Here is a 27917-nt window from a genome sequence, read left to right on the forward strand (position 1 = left end):
GGAAACTCAGTTTCAAGTTCGAGTGAATAGGCTCCTTCTCTTCACTCCGTTAATATTTCATCCACAGGGTTCTAATTATTGAGACCGAAGTGCAACTGACTAGACCATCCAGCCTGTTGCTTTATTTCTAAGATGAACAGAGCCACACTCCAAGTACAAGCTCTGTTCACAGAAAGGTAGAAGCTCACCAAGACCCTCCTTCCTCAAATGCAGAGCAGACACACCCACAAAAGAAAATGAAAACGGACTCTTTCTTACAGAGAAAGAGAAAAAACAGGAAAGGGAGGCAAAGAGAGAAAAGAAACAACACCCTCCCTATCACCTAAAAGCAGCTGCGAGGGCGAACCGGAAAACATAAAGACCTCATGTGGAAATTGCTAGGAGGGTGCAGAGACTTTGCCTGGACCGGACTAGTTGAGAGCTGTTTTTCCACATCTGCAGTACTCAATTCTTTCATCCCTGAGATGCCTGAAAAGAATTAGAACAACACAAGCCCCAGCAACAAAAGCTTCATTTGAGCTCAGCAGCGTACACCCACCAATACAAGTAGGAGTAACACAACTGCCTGCCCAGCTTTCAAGGTCTCAAAAACAATAAGTCCAGACTCCCTCGAGGGCTTTGCTGAGCTAGAAGAAGCACACACTCTTGCACCTGATTGAGAAAACACCTTGGCTTCAGTCCTTTCTAATTCAGATTGGAGATAAACAGCCAGAAACACAGGCCAGTGCGTGGTGGAACAATTCTGTAGTATCACTACAGAGTGAGAGCTTTGCCTAAACAATGCCAGACTTCTGTGTTAAGGGAGACGTTCCTGGAATGAACTGAGCACTGAGATCCTTAAAGGAAGGAGGGGGTCTTGTTCTCCCTCGTCTTTCCAAGCAGAGACCTCAGCACCTGGCCTGCGGGAATTGCTCATTCTTATGTTCGTTTATTGGAGAATTGGGGGGCAAATAATTATGGCATGTGGGGGGAAAAGAACTAAGTGCAATAAAGACAGGGGAGCCTTTGCAAGAGAGAGAAGGCAGAGTAAACAACGCCAGAAGGAACTAGGTATGGGGAAGCGATAGGAGCAGTGATGGCCGCTAAGCAGATAGAGATGACACTCGGGAACCAGCCAGCCCCTTGAGAACACCAGGCTCTCCTGTCCCTCCCTGCCTTTACACAAACTGTGCTCTCAGCTGGGACTTCCCTCTCCATCTATCAAAATTCAATCCATCATCCAAAGGTAAGGCCAAAGGATACCGTCTTTGCTCCCCATGGCTGACACCTGTTCCTGCAGCCCACTGTCTTTGTGTTACAGCAGTGAGGGGGTGGGGTTCTCGTTGGTCGCGTTCACATCCGCCTCCTCCACTAGGCTGTGGTCTCTATGGGGCTGGGGCGTGGTCCAACTATTCTGTACCCCCCAGCACTCAACCCAGAGAAGACAGAGTAGGGACTCCGTGGAAGTGCATGAACTTGAATGTAAAGAAAGCCCTCTATAGAGGATATGCTGCCCTGATGTGGGGGTGGGGTGGGGCCGGAATTTTCTCCTACGGTTCGCTCTAGTTCAAAGCCCGCAGCAAACAGCTGGAAGGCGGAGATTCCCCTATTTGTTCCTCATCCCTGGTGGGCAGCACCCCTGGGCATAAAGCCCCTCGGAAATGCTGGGGGCCTGACATGACTTTCCATGACAGCCCCCCTCCGAGACCCTCCGGGGCTGAGTCCAGGTGCGCACTTTGACCTCCTGCCCTGGAGAGGACCTGGCTGCCCGCCTTGCAGTTTCCATACACCTTTCCTCGGGAATCCTCAAGTCTTCTCTGATCTTTTCTACCTCTTCACCCAGTCTTCTGGTCCCGATTCTCTCATTTCTCAGAGCATCTCCATCTGTGGGTCCCGTGTTCTGTTAGGGCATGGCGTCCCACAGCTGCTCTGACATCTGTCTTGGATGCAGTCCAAGCACTACGGGTACCAGATGATCCTGGGGAGATGGCACTGATGTCTCGCAGCAACGCTGGACACGGTCGGTCACCCCCTCCTTCCCGAAACGTTCTTCTCTTTGCTCCCAGTCCCCCAGAACCTCCTGGTTTTCCTTCTAGCTGTCTGGTCCCGATTTCTCTCCCTTGCGGTGCTTTCTCCTCTGACTTACTTCCACAGCAGAGATTCTCACAATTTAAAGTAAAAGAAGAATAGCCCGGAAAGCTTAAAACTGCCCACAGGTATTCTGGTTCAGAAGGGGTCTGAGGGCTTAAGCTTAACAAGCACCTCAGGTGCTTTCGGTACCGCTGATGCCCGGACCGCACTGATGCCCGGACCGCACTGAAAACGGAAGCTCGCACCAGCTGCAGTCGTCGCTGGGCCATTTGTGTTTTCATTCTGTGACCTCCTTCTGTGACCTTCAGGGTCATTTCTGTCTCTGGCCTAAGCTGCTCATCAGAGCTCCTGTTCTGGACAAGGGCACCCTTTTACCTGACAACTTGAAGGCTTCCAGACATTTCCAACTCCCCCAGAGGTCCTCATCTCGGAGAAAAGCATTTTCTTCGACCCAGCTGCTCAGGACAGAGGACTCTGGAATCTTCCCTGGCTTCCCTGTCACCCTTGACTCACATAACCCAGTCTAGGGGTAAGGCCTGTAGAGTTTTCATTCCCCATAGTACAGCCTCAAGAAAGCAGCAAGCAGCCGGCTGTCCTTAGGTAAACCTAATCATGGCACCTCAGCACTTTATAAACGCTCATTTACTTCCCCAAACACCTGGTAGTCAGAATCCTACCAGGCCTTTTGCAATTTAGCCTGGGGGTTGCCCCTTGGGCCAACCTGCCCCCACCACCCATTTGTTTGCTTACTGTCTACAGCTACGTCAGACTACAACCGCAGAGGGACTCCTTATAGCAAAGACCAGGCGGCCCACAAAGCCTCAAGTATCTGCTCTCTGGCCTTCTGCCCAGTACCCCCCCCCCCCCCCCCCCCCGGTCTCTGCCTGCCTCACCAGCGCCACGTGATGAGCTAATTCCCACATTGGGGTCTCGGCCCCTGTTGCTGCCTCAGTTTCAAATGCTCTGTCCCAACCCCGCTCTTGAACACCTAATTTGAACTCACCCTTTAGGTCTTTCATTTAAATGTCCTTTCCACAGGACAGGTGCCACTACCTCCCTCTCCCCCCAACCTTCTCCCCACTCCAGTACGAACAAGGTCAAATGAATGCAAGCCATTTAGGGGACAGACATGGGTCTTTAGGAGAGCGGGTTTAAGTCAGTCTGCCAGTTTCAATCAATTCGAGCTACACGAGCTTTACAAGTGATATGCCCACGTGACACAACTGAAGGCTACAGAGAGAGACTCAGCCCACTGTTTCTCACGGGCCTGAAATGCCACCATTTGTCCGATGAACGTGGTCTTCTCCTCTCCTTCTCAATAGCCTCTCTTAAAATACCCCTGAGAGTATGAACATACTCATGTACTTGTGAATTAGCTGCAGCGTGAATTTGGTGTTTGAACACAATCAGGTAGAGAGAAAAACATCAAACAGAATTGGAGTTTTAATGGGAGTGGGGAGCACTTGGCCACTGTCACAAAAAAGGATGTTTGAACAGGGCTGCCCAGGCAGCAGGCAGGGCGAATCGGGCATGTACGTGAAGAGAGAGGAGAGGCCAGAGGGTCAATGTGCTTTGTCACATATCAGCAACAAATCAAACGAAATATTTTTATTCCTTCGTCTTTTCTACTTAAACATTAATTAGGCAGAGTTTATTTATACATTTAACACTGTGACTGTTTAGAAATGAAGTATGACTCTAAAATGTAAAACTGCTAATTTTGAATGGATTGTTAACTAGTACCTTTGAGGTTTGAAGGTTTTATTTTTTTTAACCTTCCGGTCCTCCTTTTTTTTTTTTTTTTTTTTTTTTTTTTTAAGAAAACTTTGGCTCTATGGAATGAAATTCAAATAAATATTTCTGAGAGTATTTTTTTTTGTAATTTAGATAATTTATGATTGCTATTCTTAATATAGTCTGTTGAGGTATGTAACCTGAATTAAAATTCTATGGAATAATTTTCAATTCTATGTAATTGAGGGTAAATAATAAAAAAATAGACCCAACTCTAATTAGAGAAGATGATATAACAATAAACTAACCTTTGTATTCCATTTGCCAAGCTTAAGAAATAACCTCAAAATTGAAAATGTAGGACTGAAATAATAAATATAAGCACATCTTATCGTTGCTGGTGTGAGGTTGTTACTAGAGTGCCATCTTCAGTGCAATGTACAAAGGAAGTTGTTTTTTCCTTTGTGAGAAAATTAAACATCAAAGACTATTCTTTTTGGAATGCTGACGCAAAATGAAAACACTAAAAATTAGGAGGCAACTTAAGTCTCTTCCAAAATGATGCTTCATGTCTAACTGCTACTTGAGGTCATTGACTTATTATTCTAATATCCAGTGGATATCATCTATTAGTAATTAAGCTACTATAGATTGAAGACTTGAATGTCTGGGACAAAATAGATTATTTGTCAGTTTTGACTCTCTTGGTCAATGACTTTAGTGTATAAACCAGAGAATCCTAGGATCCTAGAGGTGTCCTCAAAGAAACAACTAGTCCAAGCTTGCATTCAAATACATTTCCTTGAATAACATCCATCCTCCGTGTCAAAACCATTCTCGCTCCGGCTACTTGTACGGATAAAGAAGTCTGTATTTTGAAATCTAGCTCATTCCAGTCATGGACTGCTAGAAAACCTTACGGAGAATGTCCTTCTGCTACATTGGAATGTCTCCCTGCAGCCTTTCCCACAGATCCTTATTCTCCTCTTTGGAACTTCCAAATAGAACAGTGTAATGGAAATAGCATTATCCTGTGAGTCAGGAGAAACAGGTTGTAGACCAGATTGGTCTTAATATGTTACTTGGCTTTGGGCAAGTCACCTTCCCTCTCTAGCCCTAGTTGCTCTTCCAAAAGAAAAGGAATAGGGATGCAATGATCTGATTTGCAAATTCAAGGAGTATGTATACTCCCGGCTTCCTGCGATGGTTTTTAAACGTTGGAGTGACTATTTATCAACAAGCTCTTGGTTTACCCCTGTTCTGACAACCTTTAAGACGGAATAAAGACCATTTAGTTCTACCGTAAGACCACTCTGTTAGGTCAGCAACTGGCCTTCTTCATTATGCTTATAGTCAAATGAGCTGCTGAAATCAGATACGCGTTTGAGATTAAATAACCCAGTTAGTGCTCACACATTCTACACTGCAGCCGCATCTAAGCAACCAGGATGACTGTGCAGAGAATGGAAATACTGTTCCGGAGCTGAGTCCTACTTCCCTCATAACGCACGTATCAAAGCCTACCAAAAAAAAAAAAAAAAAAAAAAAAAAAAAAAAAAAAAAGAAAGAAAAAGGAAAAAGAAAAAGAAAAAGCCGACATGTTCAAAGGAAGGTGCTCTACCTTGATGTAATTTTAATAAAATGCCTGCGTTCTGGTTCTCTGAAAAGCCCTCTTTTCCTAAGGACAGGCTAGTTCCCTTCTTAATCCTGATGGTTTTATCCGGTTTCCAATTCACATTTCTGTGTGACTGCCTAGTTACATATAGAAAAAAAAAATGCTTTGTGAATTTTCACGGTGAGAATTGATACAGCAGCATTTCAGCAGCTGTGCCAAATCTGAGCAAATGACTATTTTCTGAAATAGTGCAAGGAGAAAATAACAGCCATGTTTATGGCAACACATGGCAAACCTGCCCACGTGTCAGGAGTAATGAACTTCTTTAGTTATCACAGGGGCTCCAGAGTGCAAGCTGATTTCTCGAGTCCCACTCAGGAGTTCAGGTGCTGCCCTCCGAACCCATGGCAAGGAGACCCAAAACACAAGAAACATCTTCCTAAAGTTGGCTTCCTCCCCTGCCCCCCACCCCATAACACACTCCGTCTTTCTTTTTTTTAATGTTTTATTTATTTATTTGACAGAGAGAAAGATCACAAGTAGGCAGAGAGGCAGGCAGAGAGAGAGGAGGAAGCAGGCTCCCTGCTGAGCAGAAAGCCCGATGCGGGGCTCAATCCCAGGACCCTGAGATCATGACCTGAGCTGAAGGCAGAGGCTTAACCCACTGAGCCACCCAGGCGCCCCCACACTCTGTCTTCTTAAAATTATTTTTGTGTCAGCACGACTTTCTTTTAAATCAATCACTTACTGTACTAAATTTTCTATATTTCTGGAAGTTCTAGAAGGAAATGAGCAGATAGAAGTGTGATGATTCTTTCTATAAATAAACGGTGAGATTCCAGGATGGAATTACTTTCCACTTGGAAGGAGAGCCAGGCATAAAACAACTGGTAGCTGTTGTAGGCTGGAAGATGGCTGGTAAATAAAAACAAAGATGGCCACGTGGGATACGCATTCAGTAGAAATGCTCTCTAGATGTGATAATACTATGGGGCGCCTGGGTGGCTCAGTGGGTTAAAGCTGCTGCCTTTGGCTCAGGTCATGATCTCAGGGTCCTGGGATGGAGCCCCGCATCGGGTTCTCTGCTCAGCAGGGAGCCTGCTTCCTCCTCTCTCTCTGCCTGCCTCTCTGCCTACTTGGGATCTCTGTCTGTCAAATAAATAAATAACGTCTTTAGATGTGGTAATACTACAATGGTAAATACATGCTTGCACATAGAATTCTAGATTTTTTCGTGTGTCTTGTCACTAACAACTGAACAGCAGTGGGAAAAAAAAAAAAGCAAAAAAAGCTCCCTGAGCTAGCCTGTGCCATAGATGATGTTGGCTGTTCATAGCAGCAGAAGAGAAGAATTTCCAGCAGGGAGGACTTGGCAAAGACGACACAGCCCTGCTATGGAACAAGGAGACCCATGGCAGAGACATGGCATCCCGGGGGTTCTTGCAGGAAATGGCTTTTGAAATGTGCACTTGGTAATTTGTATTGAAATACAATTTCTGAAAACAAACCAAAAGGCTTAGCAGCTTTTTATCATGGGATTAGGAACCCAAATGTTTGTATCGATTTCTTTTGCTCCCTATCCAAATTCATTATATGTACTCCGTATGTTTCACTTCCTATTCTTACTAAGCACAAATCCTGCCTATTGTTTTTTTACAGCTAGAGTTCTACCAGGAGGCCCTGACAGTCAGTTTGTGATGTCAGTCAGTCCGGGAAACAATTCCACGGGAGCTGAAAAGGTAACCCGTTGTTTTAATGGACCAGTGAATTCCTTGAAAACGTACAAATTACTCGCGTTGTGTTGGTATGTGCTGGGTTTCATACCTATTTACAAGAAATGAAGTGGAAAGGGGGAATAAGAAGAAGGCTGTGATTTGACGTATGTTGCCAAAGTTCTTGTTCAGTAATCAGATTCTGAGTTCTTTCTGATAAATAATAAATAAGCATTTTTTTTGATAAATAAGCATTTTCTTTCTCTGCACACTCCTTTGCCCTTATCCTCTCTTTGGTCAATAATTTGTAACCTCCTTGTTCTTCTTTTTAACCTCCGTGTTCTAATAATGTCTAATCAAATCATTACCTTTATTTTGGATCTAGATGTCTCTACATGGTTCTCTAAATAATAGTTGTGATTTGATTACTAGTATATATGAACACAGTGGTCAGGTTTCCATTTAAAGTGAATATTTATCACTGGGGCCCCAGAACCTACTTTGATTTGGAAAATCTAGGTAGTCAAGGCAGAAACATTGTGTTTTTATCAACTAAATAATTCTTTTTGTGCATAGTTCACTATTTATGTGTACTCCTGTGTGTGTGTGTGTGTGTGTGTGTGTGTAGGTCGATCTGGCTTATTGTTCCATTTTTGTTTGGTTTTTCTTTTAGACCTGGCCTATTGTAGAAACTAACAAAACAATTGCATTGGCCAAAACCCAAATAATTCGTATTTGTTCTTGATGCTGAGCTTTACTGATTTCACACTAATAAACACACTAAATGGCTACAAATATGACCTATCAGAAAAGACTTTTATTAGTGAAAACAGCATTAAAATTACTGAATATCAACTCCAGAATTTTACCACAATGATTCAGTTTACATGAAACAATAATGAAAATATACATTGCAGTTCGTAATCGGGAGAACTGATCTTACTGTGATTTTGAAAAAACTTCCACAAGCAGTAACCATTGCACAACATGACTTCCTCAGGTTGGTAACCAGCAACACAGGACATGACCTAGTATCTGTAAGGTGTCAACTGAGAGAAATGTGTTGCTCAGAAACTTTAGAAGATTATTTCCTTCCTAGAGCTAATCTGAAAGTGACGTTTTGTACTTTTTCATTACATACTCCTATATAATTTCTATGGAGACCTTATTCATGAGCTTTTTAAGCTAAACAAGCAATTTCTCATTCCTGACATATTAATAAAATCACTAGACTTTCTATCTAGCCAGTGTCTACAAAAGCAAACTAAGACGGAGCACTGAGTCATTCTTTCCTGGTTCTGGATACTGTAGTCCATGGATCTGGTAATTACTAGAATTGGATGAAAAATCTGAATCTTTTTATTCTCAATAGCAATTATTTGGCTCGAAGCATTATAAGCAGTTGTCTCACAGCCTCACTCCGTTTTCCCTCTGTAGACATAGGAACAACGGGTTAAACGAAATCTCTAAAAAAATTTAAGAAGTCCTGCTCGCGCATATAAGATAGACAACACAGTTTGTCTTCCTGGATTTCCCCTTTTGAAATGCAATCTTATCAACCAGTGGAAACGAACATGAAACAAAATTCAAAATTAGATTAAGGGCAATTTTGTCCAAAATAAGTTATTTAAAATTCATTTAACCTCCTGTTTGCTTTTAATTTAACAACGGACAGATAACTAGCAAATCCAAAACTGAGGGCTAACAATTATCAGGTGAACTTGATCTTTGTTGCTAGTTATTCCCAGTAAGTGAAGCCACAAACAGGATATTTTAGTTCAGCCCATCTGACCATAGTGACTAATTGAATGAGCACTGGAACTGAAGCCAAGGCTTCATTTGGTACCACTTGTCTACATAACTGAGTGGCCGGGGCCCAAAGCCCTCTTCTCAGTACTCACGAAGAACTTGGGAAGAGATGTAGAGAGAGGGAAACAGAATATACTGCTCACTTCTTCAGTCTTGCTAGGTATAAACCTAAGACCACGACACTCTTCATTTCTATTTTCCCTCTGTTTCCCTCTCTCTACATCTCTTCCCATAAGGAAACATGCAGAAGCCTTTAAATAGATAGTTAAGATGGAATATTAATATTTGCTTATCTGCAATAAGCAAATCTTAGCAGATAAGCAAATCTTAGTCAGATCCCAACTGATTAATGGGAATGGTTTGCCAGTGGAAAGGAACACGGATGGCAAAGATGTCGGAAAAGAAAGCATCTCTTAACAGAGATTTAGCAATTACGTTTAATACAAACAGTATTCTAAAGCTCTGTATCTTACCCTCAAATCTAGGTGAAAATATCAATTTGGTTACTGCTTTATTTCCTCTGAAAGATAATGGAAAGATAAATACATTTAACAAACTGTGGCTTCAGAAATACCATTGTAGCAAACGATTTTATTAATACTTTCATAAAAATGGCATTTAATAAATGCTAAGACCTTGATGTTATTAAAAGCAAACAAAAGTCATTAAAACAGTTTCTTTCTGTGATTTACACTAACTTTTATAGCATGACTGGATTTTTATCTTATAAATTAACTTCAAATACTAATAATCAAATCAGGGTAAAAACAATACAATGTGTTTTCTTTACTTTATTTCAAAATAGTAATTATAAATACATTCTTAATATATTTTCTCCCCAGCTCTTTGGATGCGACAACAATAACAAAAAAAAAAAAAACTCACTGTGCTCATTTCATACAATGTCAATGTACAAATCATGCAAAAGATATTATAGATTACTATTACTGCCATACATTTCTAGATGTGTTCTGTTATTTCTGCGATACCTGCTGACGTTACTCATGAGGCCATGCCCTGTATAATTTATGCATCCTTATGGCTTAAAGAAAAAAAAATGCTTCCAAAAAGCAACAAAAGAAAGCTGGTCTTAAATGATTTTCTAATTAATATATTTATTCAGTTCATTTTCAGAAGGGAAAACTAAATATAGAATATAAATTGCCTTATAGACTTGAATCACTGTATTTTAATAGCTGCTTTCTCATAAAATTACACAAAGATTTACTTTGAAAGAATTGAACCATTTTTATTGATTTCATAAAAAAATAATTTAAAACTTGATTTATATTACACAGACATAATATATTATCTCAACCCCTTCACTAATTTCATACACTCTAATCTTCTTTGCAACCATTCTAACAGAGTCCAAGCACATGATACAATGCCAAGAAGCCCATGATGTGTCAGACCACATTAGAAGTGAGCACTTCTTGGATTTTCTAGATTTGAATCAAATTCCACCAAAGATGCTGCACTGACATGTAGATCACTCCTCAAGGGGTTAAACTAACATCAAGGTTATCATTGAAGCCAACAAAGTGTAGATACAGTATCTTAACTGCTCTTGTACTCAATGCAAAACTTAGGTCTAACTACATCACCATAAAATGTACAAGGAGAACTAATGAGAGACAGGTGCAAAACAGTATACACTGTATCATGTAGGCACAATGACTTCAGTTAAGGAAAATAGATCAGCCTTAACCAAGGATTTGTTACTGTTGTTCACTTACAGTTAAAACCTCCAAATAACCACACACATTGAAATTCCTTTTTTAAAAAAGTTGAACATTTATACCTTTTGGCAGAAGGGGATGAGATAGCCAATATGCTACAGCAAGTTTGAGATGGTGGCAGGTACTCTTGAAACATCTTCAAAGCATCACCACACTGAATAAAAGGCATCATCCCAATGGCCTATTATCCCCAGATCATGGATAGAGCTTTCCGGTTCCTCCCCTAAGTGTCTACTTAAGATTCCTCAATCCATACTTTATTGACAGGATAAACTAAAACACTTTCTTTGAAGCCTTTGCGTCTTTATCCTGTCAGTATGCATTAGGAGCCCTTTAATCCATGGACGCATGGAGGCATGGTAATGGCATATTAAAAGTCCTTAGGAAACTGTAGATGAAAATACGCTGTTGGGCACACGTCTTTGTGTCTTTTCTTTCAAGATCAGAAAGCAAGTATTTATTTGTATATTTTTTAATATTCATATAAAGTTTTCACAGACATTGTCATGAAAATTAAAATTACACATTAAAGTTTTAAGAGCACCAGCACATACATATGGAGACAATTTTTTCTGCTATTTAAAAAAAAAATCTCCAAATTACCTATATGGTATATTTTAAACAAATATTTGTATACTTCATATACACCCAAATACACACACACACACACACACACACAGAGGCACACACACACACACACATACATGCACACCGTCTAAGAATGCCAAGTTATTTCTTTTTCATCCTGGAACAAACCTATAAAGCCCTGAAATTAGTACTTAATAAAGGGACTACGTTACAACTTTAGCCATAATATCATTTTGGAAGCTGCGCCAAAACATCTGCCACTTGAAGTTCATGAAGAATGTCTATGTTTACCTTCTTGGTTAACTCACTGATTAATACAGTGATTATCAGAAATGGAGCACAAAGAAACATACATAAGTGGGCAGGCCAAGAAGGTAATGTGTTCTAGGATGTCGCTTTGCTAACTGGGAGCTCCTAAAAATCTTCCAATGTTTCCCATTATCAAGTCCTTCCTTTGACCAATTTTGACTTAGAAGTTAACAGCACAAGCAAACACAGTGAACTCATCTGAGACCAATGAAAGCATTTTACAGTGTGGCTTTGGGAGCCGAGATGTTCACTGCTCTACTGGATTATCTGATAGTAGCTGGAATGATGACAGAACAGGATACTGATGCATACGAGATATAACTATTAACCTTACTCATTAATTGTTTTAAATAGTTGTAGTGAAAACTATTTGAATTAAGCTCATAGAATCCTGAAAAGCAAGACAACTGATGGCAAATAACAACTGCCCCAGACACGATACTATAAAACTAAGGAACCTATTTTAAAATGCACGGTTGGTAACAAATCTGAAGATAATATGCTAAGTTCTCAAGAATAGCACAGAACTGGTTTTTATCTTTTTTTTGTATTTTTGTGTTTTTGTGGTTTTTTTTTTCCTTGTTTCGTTTTTAAATTATACCTGATCACAATGTCCAGAATATTTCTGTACACAGAAGCTTCAGTTTCAGTTTGGTATATTTTTTTTTCCTGTCTAAATGTATACCTATTGATAAATTCCCTGTGATCAGGAAAACAAGTCAGGCATATTAAATACATATTAAGGAGTACATATTTTCCTATTTAGTATACAAAGTACTTCATAAATATGAATTATGTTACAAAAATAGCTTTGGGTGCGCTCACACGGTAAGCACTTCGCTAATTTTGGACAACCTTTAAGGATTGTGGGTATTTCACGTAACTGAGAACAAACTCTAATGTCAGTTTAATTTGAGCCTTGTGTAATTCTGATAAACATCGTGTATTTCTTCAGATCACCACAAACGCTATGTAACTCACGTTGACTTTTCTCTTTTAGGTTTTATGTATAGACAGGTAATGCTTAAAGTGTTCAAATTTATTTTATAGTTACGTAATGCATGGTATATTTTAAACAAATATTTGCACAATTTTAACATTATAAATCCAGCGGTTTCAAGATGCAGGCCATAAAGTTTACCGATTTACAAATACTATCGAATGTTCTCTCTTTGCATGCTTTTTTTTTTTTTTTTTTAACTTTTCAGATAATCTTTACACAGAGTTGTTACAATGCCACAAATCAAAAGGATTGATTCCAGTTCCACCGACTTGATCTACGTGCAAGATGAAGGACCCAGCTGAGGTACAAACACTGGTACCAGTTTTCTCGAGTTTGCTTTACAAAGCACAAAGAGACGGAGGTTTTGCATCGGGGTACAAAACAGATTTGCCTCTTGAGGTTAAATTCAGCGTATTCTGTATATAAAGCATCCCTTTGGCAATAGAGTTTGCAGTATCCCCACAGGACTCCACAGTATAGGTTTTATGTAGTAAAATCTATTAAGGAAACTCTCTTCTACCGGACACATCTTTGCAGCTACAGTTAATGAGACAGCCTCAGAAACACCTGCCTCTATGCCTATTGATAATATAGTATTTGGAGTTAGAAGTCAACAAAAGGCACTTTCATCATTAAATAAATGTCCTCTGTATGAAGTGAGATTGCATGACCTAGATCTTGTTCAAAGCTGTCTGCTCCTCAAGGACCTGTAGGTAGTCAGGGGAACTCTGGAGTTTGGCCTTCAGTTCAAAGTACTCGCTGCTTTTCCGCTGCTCCACGACGATCTTACTGTGGTTGCCGCCTATCAGGGACTTCTTGTTTTTTTTGTCTTGTTGTTTTTCTGGATAGCGGATCTCAAAGCCACTGACACCTATGCTATTGTACTCCTTTTTGCTTTCCAGAAAATTCTGAATAAACACGTTGGAATCCCTGCTCGGGAATAGTTCGTCCAGCTCATCGATTGTGCTCAGTCTCTTCCTGCCATCCACGTGTAGTAAATCTTTCTCCTTGTCGGCGACATTTCTCATGACGACTTTCTGTCCTGGAGGATCTGAAAACATGAAGCCGGTTTCTGACTCTTTCAAACCGCAGGTGTGGCTCTTGCTCATCTGCTCGATGGTTTGTGGAATGAAGGCTTCCGTGCTCAGCCCGTCTTTTTTATTGGTCTTGTGGTCATGCTTCCTCAGCTGCAGCTGCATGGAGCCGCACTCGGGATTCCCCAGGCCCTCGTGCTTGACCGTGGGCTTCTTGTTTCGCCGCAGCACAAAAACAAGAAGACAAAAAGCAACGAAGACAGTTAAGATGAGGACCACGAGGATGCTGAGGATGAGAATAGACAGAGGCACCGGGCCACCGGGAGGGCTTCGAATGGGACCCAGCGGGGTGGTGAACGTTATGGCAGGTGCAGGGCTCGTAAACGGCGCCGATGGCTTGTTTAAGAGTTTGGGACACAAGATTTCATTCTTGAGGGACTTCAGCTCGATGTTGGCAAACTGAACCGGAGTCTCGCATTTCAGTTCCTTCACGACAATGCCGTCATTCAACTTCTCGAGCCACAGCTTTAATGCCACCAAGTCACAAGTGCAGTCCCAGGGGTTGCCCTCCAAGTCGATCTGTGTGAGAGACTGCAGCTGATCGAGGACCCCGCTGACGGGTAAGTACATGAACTTGTTGTTCCTCAGGTTCAGTCTAGCGAGGGGTGCTCCCGAGAAAATGTAAACGGGCAGGCTCTTCAGGAGATTGTTGTTTAAGTAGAGCAACTGCAAATTTGGCATCGAGTCAAAGGTGCCCGCCAGGATCTCCTTGATCAAGTTGTATTCCAAATACAGATACTGCAGGTTATGAAGGCCGGAAAATATCTCAGGATAGAGTCTTTCAATCTGATTGCCGTTGAGATACAGCCTGCGTAAATTAGTGAGATTGTGGAATACGTCTCCCTTGATCGCCGTAATCTGATTGCTGCCTAAATGGAGCAAATCCAGTCCTTCAAACTCGGCGAAGTCCGCGACGTCCACGTCTTTGATGCTGTTGCCATTGACATGCAACTTCTTGGCATTTAAGGGTTTCGGGACCAGTTCAGACATGGACTGTATATTCTTCTCTTGGCAGTTGACGCTCAGTCCCAAATCCGAAGGATGTGTTTTGCAAAAGCAAGGTGCTGGGCAAGGTGTCAGAGGGGGCACCCTCGTTTGGTAGGACACAATCTGGCTGAGATTGCGGTTGGAGAGGGACTTGCCCGCTACGATTCCGGAGATCTTGGACGGATTGGTTGTTTTCGGCGGTTTGGTCACTAATCTGTGTAAGGATGTTTGGGTCGTGTGACCGTTGGGAGTGGTGTAGCCATTCTCCAGCTGAGATGGAGGCAGGATTCGCACATCAAAATCACTGCCTGTGCCCATGGGGCATAATTCTTGTTTGTTGGTTTCTTTCAGAAGCCTTCCGTATAAGTCGCTGGGAGTTTCACAGATAGCCTCTCCTATGTAAATGTTATATGGCATGTTCTCCAGCCACGCTTTCAAAGGCAACAAATCACAGCTACAGTTCCAGGGGTTATCTTCCAGTTGCAGTTCAACGACACGGCCTATGTGCTCCAGAACTCCGATATAGGGGAGCTTCTGGATTCTGTTCCCCCGTATATCCAGATGGGTCAAAGATGCGAATCGGAAAATATTATCAGGAAGGAATGAAATCAGATTGTCATTAAGAATGAGAACTTTCAGTTTGTGGAGCTTATTGAAGGCTCCTCGTTCAATATACTTGATTAAATTGTAGTCAGCCTGGAGATACTCCAAGTTCTCTATGCCAAGGAAAGTGTCAGCTCGGAGAATCTTTAATTCATTGTTGTTCAAGTGCAACTGCTTTAATGCACTGAGCCCAAGAAAGGCTCCTCCCTCAATGTTCTGCAGTTTATTATTTCCCAGCTGCAGGGATACTGCGTGTGAAAAATTCAAGAATGTGTTTGGATAGAGGATATTTAAAAAATTGTTTTGGAAATTGAGGTGATAGAAATTAGACCAAGGTGGCTTCAGCTGATTTGGTCTGTAGACCGAAACCTTCTCACAGTTGACATAGAGCACGTTCTCGACTGACACGCAGGAGCACACATTGCAAATTTCCACTGATATGTCAGAATCTGCATTTGTCGAAGAAATCAGGGCTGACAAAAGCAGAAAGAGCCAAAGAAACATCTTCTTGCAATCAGCAAACAACTTTATGCTTCTGAATAAAGAGAAATAATCTAAAAAATAAAAAGAAAACATTTTTTCAATGACCATTACTTGAAAAAGTACTTGCGTTTACATCATACCACAGTGAACATGGGGCTGCAATGATTAGCTCTGGATTTTCCTGCAAGTATTCTCACTCAGGTGAAAAATGATCACCGGAAATGCTGTCAGTTTCATTTCCATGCCTGTAGTTTATATGCCTTTTACTTGTGCAGAAACACAACAAACAACAGGAGAAAAACGCTTAGTTGTGCTTAAACCTTTACATTCGGAAAATACTTGCTCTACGTGGGCCATCAAACTCCACCCTTGAACACAGACCACAGGAGGCTGAAGAGAGAAGGTGTTAGAGCCCTGGATTCAACGGAGGGTGGCAACGGGAGGGACTGGGTTGCTGTGGAGGGGACAGTCGAAAGATCAAGGTAGAAGGAGCCGAGGGAGGAGTCCTGCCTGAGCTTCAGCCCACAGGTAAGCACGCTGCCACAAACGAGTTCACTCCTGCACGTCTGCCTTAAAAAACACAGATGACCCAGTGATGGTCTAGAAAAATAACTGATTAGGAAATGGCCAAGTTTTAATTTAAAGTAAATACACAGTACCTAATTTCCTGACAGTCATCTCCCAAATGGGCCCGGGGTGGGGGTGCGGGGCTTTTGTCTCTGGGTCCCTGAAAGCAGGAGAGAAACCTGAAGCCTGAAATCTTGAGTTGCCTAGCATTTGTCCAGACAGCTTTCCCACCCCCCAAGAACCGGGTCTCCTGTCTACTTGGCCCACGTCTTTTCCCTCACATGCCGTTTTGAACCCACGTCTGACGTCTGACTCTTGGCTCAGATGCTCATCTCCTTCACTGTGACCACAGACTAGCGCTGCTGAGGAAGGGGAATCCACACACTACAGTCCTCGAGTGGTTTTATCTGCAGCACCAGATACATTTAGTACAGCAAATGTTTGTCCTAAAATCATCACTTCCCAAACATCTCCTCCCAATATCACCACCCCATGTCTCTGTCTATAAACAAATCACAAATCACCTAGTGGAGTTTAATGCTTAGCAAATTAACCCATTGTAGCCATTTCCTTCAATAGTGCACGCATGTACAAATATATACAACGTTTCCTGGAAAAGCCTAAAAAGAGAAATAAGCTCTGTGCCTTTTACTGATGTGATTTTAGCCATGTGAGTCTTTTCCTTCTCGAATGCAATTTCAATATGGTTACCACCAGATATTAATTAAATAAATAAATTACCCAGGAACACATGATGAGGGAATGATACAAAGAAGTGTCACACAAAAACTCCTTTGTTTATTTTGCCCACAAGGAATCAGCTAGTGGCAAAACCAACCATGTCGCAAGATACACCATCCTTTAGCCACGACCCAGAAAGATTTGCATTTCAAGTAGTTTGGTTCAGAATAACGGCCGCACTGGCACGGCCGAGATGCTCCTTGCTGCCATGTAGACATGCATTCCCCCTGTTCACCATGATAGTTTGATTGGCAGTGCAAAAAGAAGTCATAAATTCTTAAGTATGACCTCATCCAAGACAACTTTCATTGTAAAATCAAAATTTCACACGATCATTTTGCCTTCCTATAGATGTGGTTTCCAGTAGCTATTCTGGTTCGGTTGAATCATTTCTTGTTACTACCCCCCAGCCAAAAATCAACCAAACGAGAAAGAAATGTAAAGAAAACAAAAAACCGAAATAACCTGAATTCAGTACAAAAACACAACGAGGATCATCAGCAGATCTGAAATTGCATAAGGAGCTGCCCTCCTCCTCGTAATTTCTACTTTAAATAGCAAGGGGGAAAAAAGCCACAAGGACGAGCTAGGAAGTTCCCAAATGCATCTCCTGTGAAATAGAGAAAGCCGCAGGCAGCTGGAGTGTCAAGCGAGGGAGAGGGGGAGTCGATCTCCAAGGAAGAGGGACCAAAAGGGCAAGAGACCATGGAGTGGTGGGGAGAGGAGGAAGGAGGGCTGGAAGGTTGCTAGGAAGAGGGGAAGGGGGCACTGAATGCAAGCGGAAGAAACCTCTCATTCACAGGATACCACTTGAACGTGCACATATTGAAATCGGGGGGAAAAAAGGAAAATAAGAAAAAGAAAACCCACAAAGTAGTAGTTGGATACCAAAAGCCATCTCTCGGGCTGGCCGAGAGCGGCGCGTCTGCCGAGAGCGCCCGTCTCCCCATCTACCTCCCCGTCTCTGGGTCTCTGTGCCCTGCGAGCCACTCGGCACCCACAGCTGGCCGGGACCGCGCAAACCCCGCTGGGCTTACCGCGTATCGGGCATCCACCGGAGTGCGGTTCCTGGCGCTCGGCGCCCGAGCCGGCCTGCGGGCAACAGACGCCTGCGGGGGGCGGGCCGAGGTGGCTCCCCTGGAGCTGGCAAGAGAAACCTCCGCCCGCCCGCCCGCCTAGGCGGGGGCGGGGGGGGGCTCCGCCGAGAGACGCGGTCACTGCCGCCCCCTGTGCGCCACCTCGGGCCCGGCGGCGACGCGGCCGGAGGGGCTGCCGGCGGTGGCGCGTACCGCAACGTTTTGCCGCATCCCGGTGCCCGGAACCGGCGCTCAGCCCCCCTCCCGGGTCCCGGGCCCAAGCGGCGGCCTCGTGGGTCGGGCGGCAGAGGCGGGGACCGCTCGGGATGTCGCGGGGGCCCTCAGCTCCGCTGCGCACACATCTCTCCGCGCGCTCCCGTCCCACAAGGGGCAGCTATTGAAGTTTCCTTCGGCCTCTCTAGACCCGGGCGTGCGGTGGCTGAGGGGTCAAAGACAGCCTGCTCAGGCCACGAGGCCGAGGGCCACTGGGACGTCTCTGGCCCGCTTGTCACGGACAGAGTGAGCCGGTGGCTCGGTGGCCGAGAGCGGCGGTCCAGGCACCCCCCTACGCCCTCCCAGCCGACCCCCGCCCCCACTGGCCAGCCACAGAGTGCTGCTCTCACCAAGCCAGAAATCAGCTCAACATTTGGGCATCTTGCAAAGTCGCGCTGCCAACACTTGCCCGGCTCTGCGGGGCTTTTAGAGTTAGCCACCGGCTTCTCTCGCGTTCCCCGTGTTGCTGGTGCCAGCGATCTCCCACCGGCTCGGGGGCCACTGCCCTGAGCCCCGGATCCACGTCCGCCTAGAGTGCTTGCGAGTGGGGCGCAGAAAACAAAGCCAGCGCAGCAGCGGCCCCGACAGCCCGAGCCGCCCTAGACCAGGACACTTTCCTCGCCACCCCGGCTGCGGAGGCAGCGATGTTAAGGACACCGGATTCTTTTGGTCCTCGGGGACTTGCGACCGCGCCGTGGGTAGGCACGCAGGGTGGTGGCGGGGTAGCCACTATAGTCGCTTTGGCCACTCGGCCGGCCCCAAACCAACACGACCCAAACTAAAAATAATAATCTACCTGCCCCCCTTTCACGCGCGCGCGCACAGACACACACACACACACACACACACACACACACACACACACACACTGGTGCTGCCGAACCAAGCGGGGAAGAGGCAGCGAGTGTCGGTGCAGCTCGCGCAGCCCCGCTGGAAATTCACCCACCTCCGGAGCCCAGCAGCTCTCGCAGGGCCCGCCGCGCCGGGATCCGCTCTGCAGTTTCCACGATGGTCTCTGCGTGATCCGGGACCGAGGTGCGCCGCGCCGGCTCGCCCGTCAAACCCACCAAGCAGTCCTCGCAGGCAAGCAGGCGGGCAGCGGCGCGCGCGCGCGCACCCGGCCAGACACCGCGCGCGCACCCAGCCCCTCGCACACGGGCTGCACCTTTACATACACGCGCTGAATCCCCGCCCCCGCCCCCCCCCCTCCACCCCGCACACAAGCAGCCTCCCTCCCGAAACTCAGGAACCTCGACCCCCGCACATTGCTGAGGCCCCCTGTCCCCCATCCAGACACCTCCACTTGATTCCTCTTCTGCCCACACGCCAAGAAAGCGCACTTTCCCCCAGGCATCCGCCCCCTCTTTATGCCTAAAACACCCCCTAGGGAGGAGCGACCCCTTTCCTCACGCCTAGAGACCCCAGTCTCCAAACGCTAAAGCGCCAACCTCCATCCTCCTCACCACATCCACGCACACTCGACTCCTTTCTCCTCCTTCAGTCCCCTAAGAACGAAGGCACGCGCACACACACACACACACACACACCCGGGGCGTTCCTTTGAGAGAGCAACCAAGAACCCCGGCAAAGCCAAAGAAACGTCGGAGGTGGGGGAGGGGGGCCAAGGGAGGCAGATAGGGTCGTCGAATCTCCGCGGGATTCAATAATTCCAGGACCGAGGGGGGTGAGTCAACAACAATGACATTCAAAGGCAACAATCGCACTTGGGCTTTGTATAGCGGGTACAGTACCTTCGGCTAGTTGTCACCCCGCAGATCAGAGGGCTCCGGGGATACTTCTTCGGCAGCGGGCGATCCTGGATGGAGCCTTCTTGGGACCAGTTTCCTGGGATCCAGTAGTATCCTCACTCTCCCTACCTGTGTGCGCATGAGGGGCTGGGGGCTTTAAGGCAAGTGTGAAGCTTTAGCTCAGAGTGAGACTTATTTAGTGGGTTTAGGAGGAGACGGGTTAATTCTCCGCACCTTAGAACTCTGCGTGCCTTTGGTGAGGAGCGGGTTAAGCAGGACGTTTAAAGAGCTGGGGGTGGGGAGCGAGGGATAGAGATAGAGGAAAGAGAGGTGTGGGACTGGGAGAGATGCCGCACTTGCGACCAAAAGAAGAAAAAAAAAAAAATCTGCTTTGGCTACTGAGCATGCCCAGTTCCCAGCTCGAGCCCTATAAGGGAGGCATTGTGTGCGTTCCACTTCTCCGGGCTTTGGTGGTGACCGGGGAGGGTAGTGGTGAATGAGAGGCTTTAGGGAAGGGGGACAAGGTTTGGAGCTTTGGGGCTGGGAGGGAAGAGACCTAAGGGATACCTTGGGGAATCAGAAAAGAGAGGACGGAAGCGACTAAGAAAAGTCACATCGGTAGCCCCCTCGCTCTCCTGTCTATACCAAAGAGGCTTTAGCAATACAACCTCCAATACCCAGAGGCTGCAAATCCAGCGTGTGAATTGTCTAGGCCCTTTTCTTCTACCCATTTGCTAGTGCTCCTACGAGAGAGTAGGAATATCCCGGGGAAAGGCTAATGTTCAAACGAATTTCGTGCAGTCTGGGAATTTAGTTAATAGGTTTGGCAAGAAAGCAAATGTACCTGTGGGGCGGGGGACTTTGGCTGTCCTGTCTGTGTTTCCAATACCTGGCTTTCCTAATGGGGAAGGGCTAAATGGTCTCTTTACTCCCCTCCCCCGAACCTTGCTGTTTGTGTAGGTGCTTGGCTAAGAAAAACAACTCTCTCTCTTTACTTTGTGTCTGTGGGGATAACTGGCTTTAGGTAAATAGAGCTAAGTTAGAAATGGTGAGTATTTTCCTAGCCCCTTCTTTTGCACATTTCAGGTAATACTGCAGGGCCCACCGCTTCAGGACCTATGTTCTGCCTAATCCACTTATGCAAATTCCAGTGGCTCTAGCCACTGATAGGGTATACTCAGTACCCCCGAAATGCTTTTACTTAAAAATGAAAAACTCTTTAAACTAAAACTAGCAATAGCTTTGAAACCAAAATTTGGCTGTCTGCCTGAACTCCTACAGTTAAACATTTACCATAATTGGTTGGTGTTTAAAGGCCTCAAATCTAGGCAAAAAAAACCCGATGAGCAAAGGATTGATTACATTATTTGTGGAGAGTGTCCTATCTTGTATATTATCTGTGGTATCTATTTATATATAAGTTCAATTTTTTTCATTTTTGTCATTTCATGAGGCTGCCTTCAGGTTACATTCATGCAAATGTTTGCTGGGCACAGCATGTATATAGAGATGCATGTACAATATATAAATGAATATTTAAATAGATATGTGTATATAGGCGTATTTTCTTATGACCTTGGTAAATAAATTGCATCTTTCATAAAGAATCTTTTCTCTACCCCCACTCTTTACTGTCCTTAAAAATTTCATCTTCTTCTCTTTTAAAAACCTAGAGGCAGAAATTGAGTGGGCAGCAATGGTAAATTTTGCTGTATTCCATGTGAAATCCGTTACGAAATAGCATGACTTAAAGAAACACTAAAGAATCCATCCATAACAACATAGGCACAAGTGCAGCAACTTTTAGTAGGGTGAAATTTGTTTCCTCCATAGGTCACAGCTGCAGTATGGTGAAAAGCCCCTCTACTTTTGTACCTTTGAACAAAACAGATCCTGCTAATTAAGAACTCACATTTGCATTATATTGTATAATGCAATTTGAAAGTGGGAATGGATACCAAAACAAGTTGGCATTTATTCTAAATGCAAAGGATACAGGAAGCTACAATATATTTGATCAGGAGAGAGGAATTGTTTGTCCTTTACTATAAATGTTAACAAGATTCAATAGGGTGAGCAAAAAAAATTTTACCTGAAAATATAATGCACATTCCAAGTACTGTGATAGCTGAAAAGGCCAGATTTGGACAGTAAATATCAGATGATTTAAATGCCTACCTTTATTCAACTTTAGAAACTGTTCTGAGAGTTGACTGTAATTTGACTGTAATAACTGTGAAATGTTCTTTTTCATATGGGTATGGAGACAGAAGTCTGAAAACAAGTACAGCTAGAACATCAATAAACTACGATTAATAGTAGTGCTAAAAACTTATTGGTGATTAATATCCAAGTCTTTAAAATGAATGCTTTCATGTAAAATATTTTGCTGTTTAAAAATGATAAAATGGATACTCCTAAAAATAGCATAGAAGTAACAGCTTCCATGCCTTCTGCTTCTTTTGCTTTCATATTTAAAAACCCAATCCTTTAGTCCTGCAGTCTCTTTTCTGGCTCCTAGAATGACATGTGATGTCCATGTAGAACAATAGTAAACTAAAGGAAATTGCTAGCTTAAAGAAGGGAAGTAAATATATAAGTAAATAAAAGTGTTAAGAAAACTCCAGCACTGTTTGTGGCAATGGAAAGAAACACAAAGCTGATGTTCTTCCTAAAATATATGAATGCAAATATCATGAGACAGATTTGCAACAGCCTCTGTTCTTCTACAACTGGAACCATAGGACTACACCGATTTGCTGTGTCTCCCACTTTCAGGGCAAATAAACAACTGCACAGGAATTTCACGAAGCTCCTGGATATCCTTCATTCCAAAGGCAGTTTTAGTGGATCAAATGCTACCATTCACAAGGGAGCAAAAGGGGGTATAGCTCAGTGGAAGAGCATTTGACTGCACAAGGGAGCAAAACACCAACAAAACTTGGCCCTTGTCGGTGGTCTTGCCTTCTCATATTCCTCATTTATCCTGCCTTGTCTTGCTGCTGGATTTTATTATTATTATTATCATTATTATCATCATTATTACTTTCTTAAGTAATCTCTACACCTGGTGTGGGGCTCGAACTCAGGACCCTGAGATTGAGATCAGGAGTCACGTGCTCCACCAACTGAGCCAGCGGGGCACCCTCTGTCTTGTTACTGTTTAAAATCAAATTAGCCTTAATTTTGGTAACCAGGTATCACACACAGATCTTTCAGTGTATCTTAATTTTGAAAATCTATTTATACTGTGGCATTTAAAGAAATTACAAATCTGGCATCTCTCGAATTGGAATAGAAGGAAATTCTGAGGATGTTAACATATCTTCTGGAAAGAGACATTTCTAAGATCAAATAAGTTTAGAAGACCCTTGCTTCCATAAAGCTGGACAGTTTTTTAAACTTTGGGATTTCTCAGCAAACTCAATGATATTAAAAATGAATTCTCACTTACAAGGGGAGATGATATAGCATGTAATGTCTCCCAATCTTATTTGACTATCGAAGCCTTTTTTGTTTTAATCACGTAACTTTGAGAAATCTTGTACTAGTTGCAAATTTCGTGGAAATCAGGAGCTGAAGGGTGTCTTTCAGACTATAATCTAACCCATACCATCCCAAGGGACCTTCCATTTTTTTCCAGGGTACTTGCCCTGCAGAATATAAATTGTCAGCTATTAATGTATTGCAATCTGAGTACTCCAGGCATTGGCTGATTTTCCACAAATTATTTCTCTGTGATTAGTAAAGAAGAATATCTAGTTTCAAAGGATCTTTGTAATTTTGGCTCCTAATGAGTACTCGTTCATACAGCTCACTCATCCCACCTATATTGTCTAGAATAACATTTTTCTAAGCCACAGATGCTGATATAATAACGTGTGTTCTGTTTACCCATTTCCTTTCTGAGCATTCTCTAACTTGAAAAAAATATCATCTTTCTCACTCACTGCCAAAGAGCCCGGAAACAAGCTCCACTGCCCTCAGACAACTCAAAGATAATAAAGATCGTGAAATAAAAAATAGGAAGTTAATAGCCAAACAATCTATGGTGAGAATTACTCCCATGGGCTGTACAAGTTCCAAAACACCAACCAAAGCTTTGTCAGTAAGACAGAAAGTTGATGAGAATCCTTCCATTTTTACCATGCTCTATTCTATCTAGGGAACCAGAGTACTATTCCCAGCCAGCAAAGCAGGTTTTTTATTTTTTCTTAATTTTGCAAAAATATTGAGGGTCTCTTTGACCAATGCTTTTTATAAAAGTATGATTTTGCCTGGGTGGCTCAGTGGGTTAAAAATCCCTATGAGGGGGGCGCCTGGGTGGCTCAGGGGGTTAAAGCCTCTGCCTTCGGTTCAGGTCATGATCCCAGGACCCTGGGATCAAGCCTCGTATGGGGCTCTCTGCTCGGCAGGGAGCCTGCTCTCCCCTGACCCCGCCTGCCTCTCTGCCTACTTTGTGATCTCTCTCTCTGTCAAATAAGTAAATAAAATCTTAAAAAGAGAAAGAAATTTAAATTTAAAACTTTCCTTCAAAATCGATTTTCTGTATCCCAATTACTGTATCAAAAATAAAATTTATCTCATTCTGAAGCTCTTAGGGTGAGTCAGAGGAAAGCAGAACATCTGTGTGAACCAGTGTCATGTATCTGTGATTGACTACCTTCTTTTTCAGTTCCGAATGGGAGCTTCTATCTCTCTGATCTGACTCAAACTGAGTGATGTCTACCCACATAAGGTCTTCATGAGAAAAACTGTCCCCAGTCTCATGTCAAGGGATCACAGTATAGAAGAAAATGGCATCACAGAGAATGCCTACTGTATCTGCTGTATGTGTACAGCATTGTTGTTAATCATAGAGTTCCAGGGTTTAAAGGGACATTAAAATTCTTATGGTTTAACCACTCCCAGTCAAAGCTGAAATTTCCATCAGATGGACACTCAAAGCTTGAACAGTCAGCGATGGGGAGTTCCCTGAGGGTACATGCTCCAGTGAGCCACCTAGAGAATTTATTATGGGCGTTCTGCAATCTTTACTGGTTTGTAAATGTGAGCAAAACATAAAATGAGACATATGAGGATTTTAAAGGATACACAAAATTTGGAACCAGATGGACTTGGGGTGAAATTCTTGCTTGACTATTTAATAGTTCTATGATTTAGGGCAGTTAACTTTTCTCAGCATTCATTGTCTCCTCTGTAAAATGGGTATGACAAACTTAATCTCCCTGAGTTTTATGAGGAGTAACCAAGATAAGTTTACAAAACACCTAGAATGGTGTCTTTCTGGCACAGAGTTATTATTTGCTTCTATTCATAAGTAGAAAAAAATTCCTAGATACACAAAAAACAAAGAATGCTAATTGTATATGCATTTTCTACCTGAATATAAGGACGATATACTCTACCTGAGTATAAGGAGAGAAAAGGGTGATGGGATTATTTGCTTGTTTTGCTTATTTTTAATTGTTTCAAAACCTAGAAACCATTATGTTAAAATAAAAACATGGGTGTTTACACTTCTTGGTATCTTTTAGTTACTTTTGTATTTTCATCAATTAATAGTTCTTTTAGCCATTAACTTCAACAACAACCTCTGTAAAGCTGAGCATCACAAACACCACCATTATTTTTTTTTTTAAAGATTTATTTATTTATTTATTTGACAGACAGAAATCACAAGTAGGCAGAGAGGCAGGCACTGGGGCGCTGAGCAGAGAGTCCGATGCGGGGGTTCGATCCCAGGACCCTGGGATCATGACCTGAGCCGAAGGCAGAGGCTTTAACCCACTGAGCCACCCAGGGGCCCCCATCATTATTTTTTAAGAGAATTCCTCCAGTCTTGCTTCCGGTCTAGAATCTCATCTTCTGTGCTCCAGAGCCACAAGAAGCAGGAAATATCATTTCAGTGAAGGTCTTCGTCATGGCCTTGCAGGGAATATTAAAAATATGTTTTCCTAAATCCTGTTACTGAATATCTTTTTGGGAAAACAGAGAAGGAGACAAAAAATGGGGAAAAGGAGGCACAGTGTATATAGTTTTGATTTGTAGCATTATTTTTACCATGTGTGCAAAACAAGTTCAAGTGACTTAGGGGTACTAATTTTATCATTTTCTCCCTAGAAAACATGTATTTTTAGAAACTTAATGACATAAAGAACTAGCATTCTTCTGTCCATAAGATGATTTTGTCATGAGCATAGCATGTGTCATTTTAGAGAAAAGAAAGTCAGAATTGACAAGATGTGATACAATTATATCTAAGATCATCATCAGAGGCTCAATCATCCAATAACTGTTCAGACAGATAGGATGACTACAGGCATGTGTCTGAGTTGCTGTTAATTGGCTTTTTGTAGAATACTCACTGTTGGAAATGTTGAACTCTAACTTAGACTATCTGGATTCTGTTTGTATTTCCCCATAGCAAAAATATTCTGATGTAAAAAACTGTTCAAGGTATGACCTCTAACCAAACTATTTTTCACAGAGTAAAAGTTGTTGGGCCTTGTACTTCTTATAGCTGAAGCTATTCAATAAAATTTCATTTTTATTATCTTTATGGATGAAAGAATATCCAGAAAACCAAAACTATAGGATCCAAGTACTCAGGGCAATGAGAAAAAAATTTACAAATGGACCATATAATGATGACTCCTCTCATTTCTCTGCCTGTTTCAAGAGATGTGAGTTTCCTGAACCTTGAAGGGAGAAGAGCCTCACTGATAGCCACTCTTACTTCTCCTTGAGAGTCTGTCCTGTAAGACAAGTGGCAGGGTGTGCCTGTGGTGGGGCAATGCACTTGGGATCAGTTGTCTTCCTCATCTTCCACTGTTACCCCTCCATGTACTTAAAGATGGTGTCTGGTCAAAAGGGTAGGAAATGCCATTCTTCAGTTTAAAATTTGGTGAATGGTCAGACCTGTGCTGGACAGTTGGCCAGTGATGTTTTGCAAACCCAAAGACCTGTGACATAGGTTGAATGTCTCTAAGCACTAACATTTCAACTTGAAATGAAATCTATTGACAAAAGCGTCTATTTTGTTAGTATTTGCAAAAAGTTGTGGGATTTTATAGAAGAGAAATTGCTAAATGGTGGTATGTCTTGCAACAAAAGAAGTTGAATTTGGTAAACATACTGGAAACTATAAGGAAATAATTTCATATATTAATTTCATAGTAATGAAGGACTAGAAAGAACTGGTGATTAAGTGGATTTTAGCTCAAAAGGTAAATATTTTTTGCTCTCTCTTCTGGCTCATTATTAAATATTATTATGTAAGATATCGCCAATTCATTAGAGATTCTGCTTTTATCATTTATTAAGACTAGTGGCAAGAACAGATTGGCCTAGAGGGGAAGAAAGGATGAAGGAGAAACTAACTTGGCCATGCATATGATATATAAATTACACATAATTCAAATCATTACCCACTTCAAGTAATTACTTTCTTTTTAAGCATGCGTTTTCCCTTCTTTCCTACTGATTGTAAAACATTTGTTCTCAGAACTTTTCTGGAAAAAGGCAAGCTTAATCCTCCGAGTTCCTAGAGAGCTACATTGCCTCTTAGGCCACATAGACATAAACTCTCCAAACTTAAAACACACCAGTACCACTTCCTCTTCTCATCCCCATCCCAACTGTTGGTTTGGTGGCTTCACATTGAAAGAGTCAAAATGTATACTGAAAATAAATGAACATACTTCACTCTTTTAGGAATAGAAAAAAAAAAAAAAAAAACACCTTTCCTTTCAGATTCCAAG

At 43.0% G+C, this 27917-nt stretch overlaps 1 protein-coding gene and 1 long non-coding RNA gene across 4 annotated transcripts in view; both read right to left on the reverse strand.

The window, feature by feature from the left end:
* Positions 1-7928: 7928 nt before the first annotated feature.
* On the reverse strand, positions 7929-20509 carry SLITRK4 (SLIT and NTRK like family member 4). 3 transcript variants are annotated; one of them, XM_059157846.1, is made up of 2 exons: positions 20158-20509; positions 7929-15820 (listed from the first exon to the last, which is right to left on the reverse strand). In XM_059157846.1, exon 2 carries the CDS (start codon positions 15768-15770, stop codon positions 13254-13256), a length of 2517 nt encoding a protein of 838 aa, XP_059013829.1. In that variant the 5' UTR covers positions 15771-15820; positions 20158-20509; the 3' UTR covers positions 7929-13253. The 3 variants fall into 3 exon arrangements, with proteins under 3 accessions (XP_059013829.1, XP_059013828.1, XP_059013830.1); XM_059157845.1 differs by lacking the exon at positions 20158-20509 and adding an exon at positions 19353-19585; XM_059157847.1 differs by lacking the exon at positions 20158-20509 and adding an exon at positions 18095-18196.
* A 5317-nt stretch (positions 20510-25826) lies between these two features.
* The window catches only part of LOC131821623 (uncharacterized), a 212148-nt gene continuing 210057 nt past the window's right edge, over positions 25827-27917 (reverse strand). Inside the window, exon 4 of the long non-coding RNA XR_009349952.1 lies at positions 25827-26124. This is a non-coding gene — a long non-coding RNA (uncharacterized LOC131821623). The remainder of the gene's footprint in view (positions 26125-27917) is intronic.

This window comes from Mustela lutreola, chromosome X (genome assembly GCF_030435805.1).
Source record: "Mustela lutreola isolate mMusLut2 chromosome X, mMusLut2.pri, whole genome shotgun sequence".
NCBI classification, from domain to species: domain Eukaryota; kingdom Metazoa; phylum Chordata; class Mammalia; order Carnivora; family Mustelidae; genus Mustela; species Mustela lutreola.

Bases quoted from the DNA above. Each gene is read 5' to 3' on its own strand.
- SLITRK4 (XM_059157846.1), bottom strand. From the start codon at position 15,770: ATGTTTCTTTGGCTCTTTCTGCTTTTGTCAGCCCTGATTTCTTCGACA.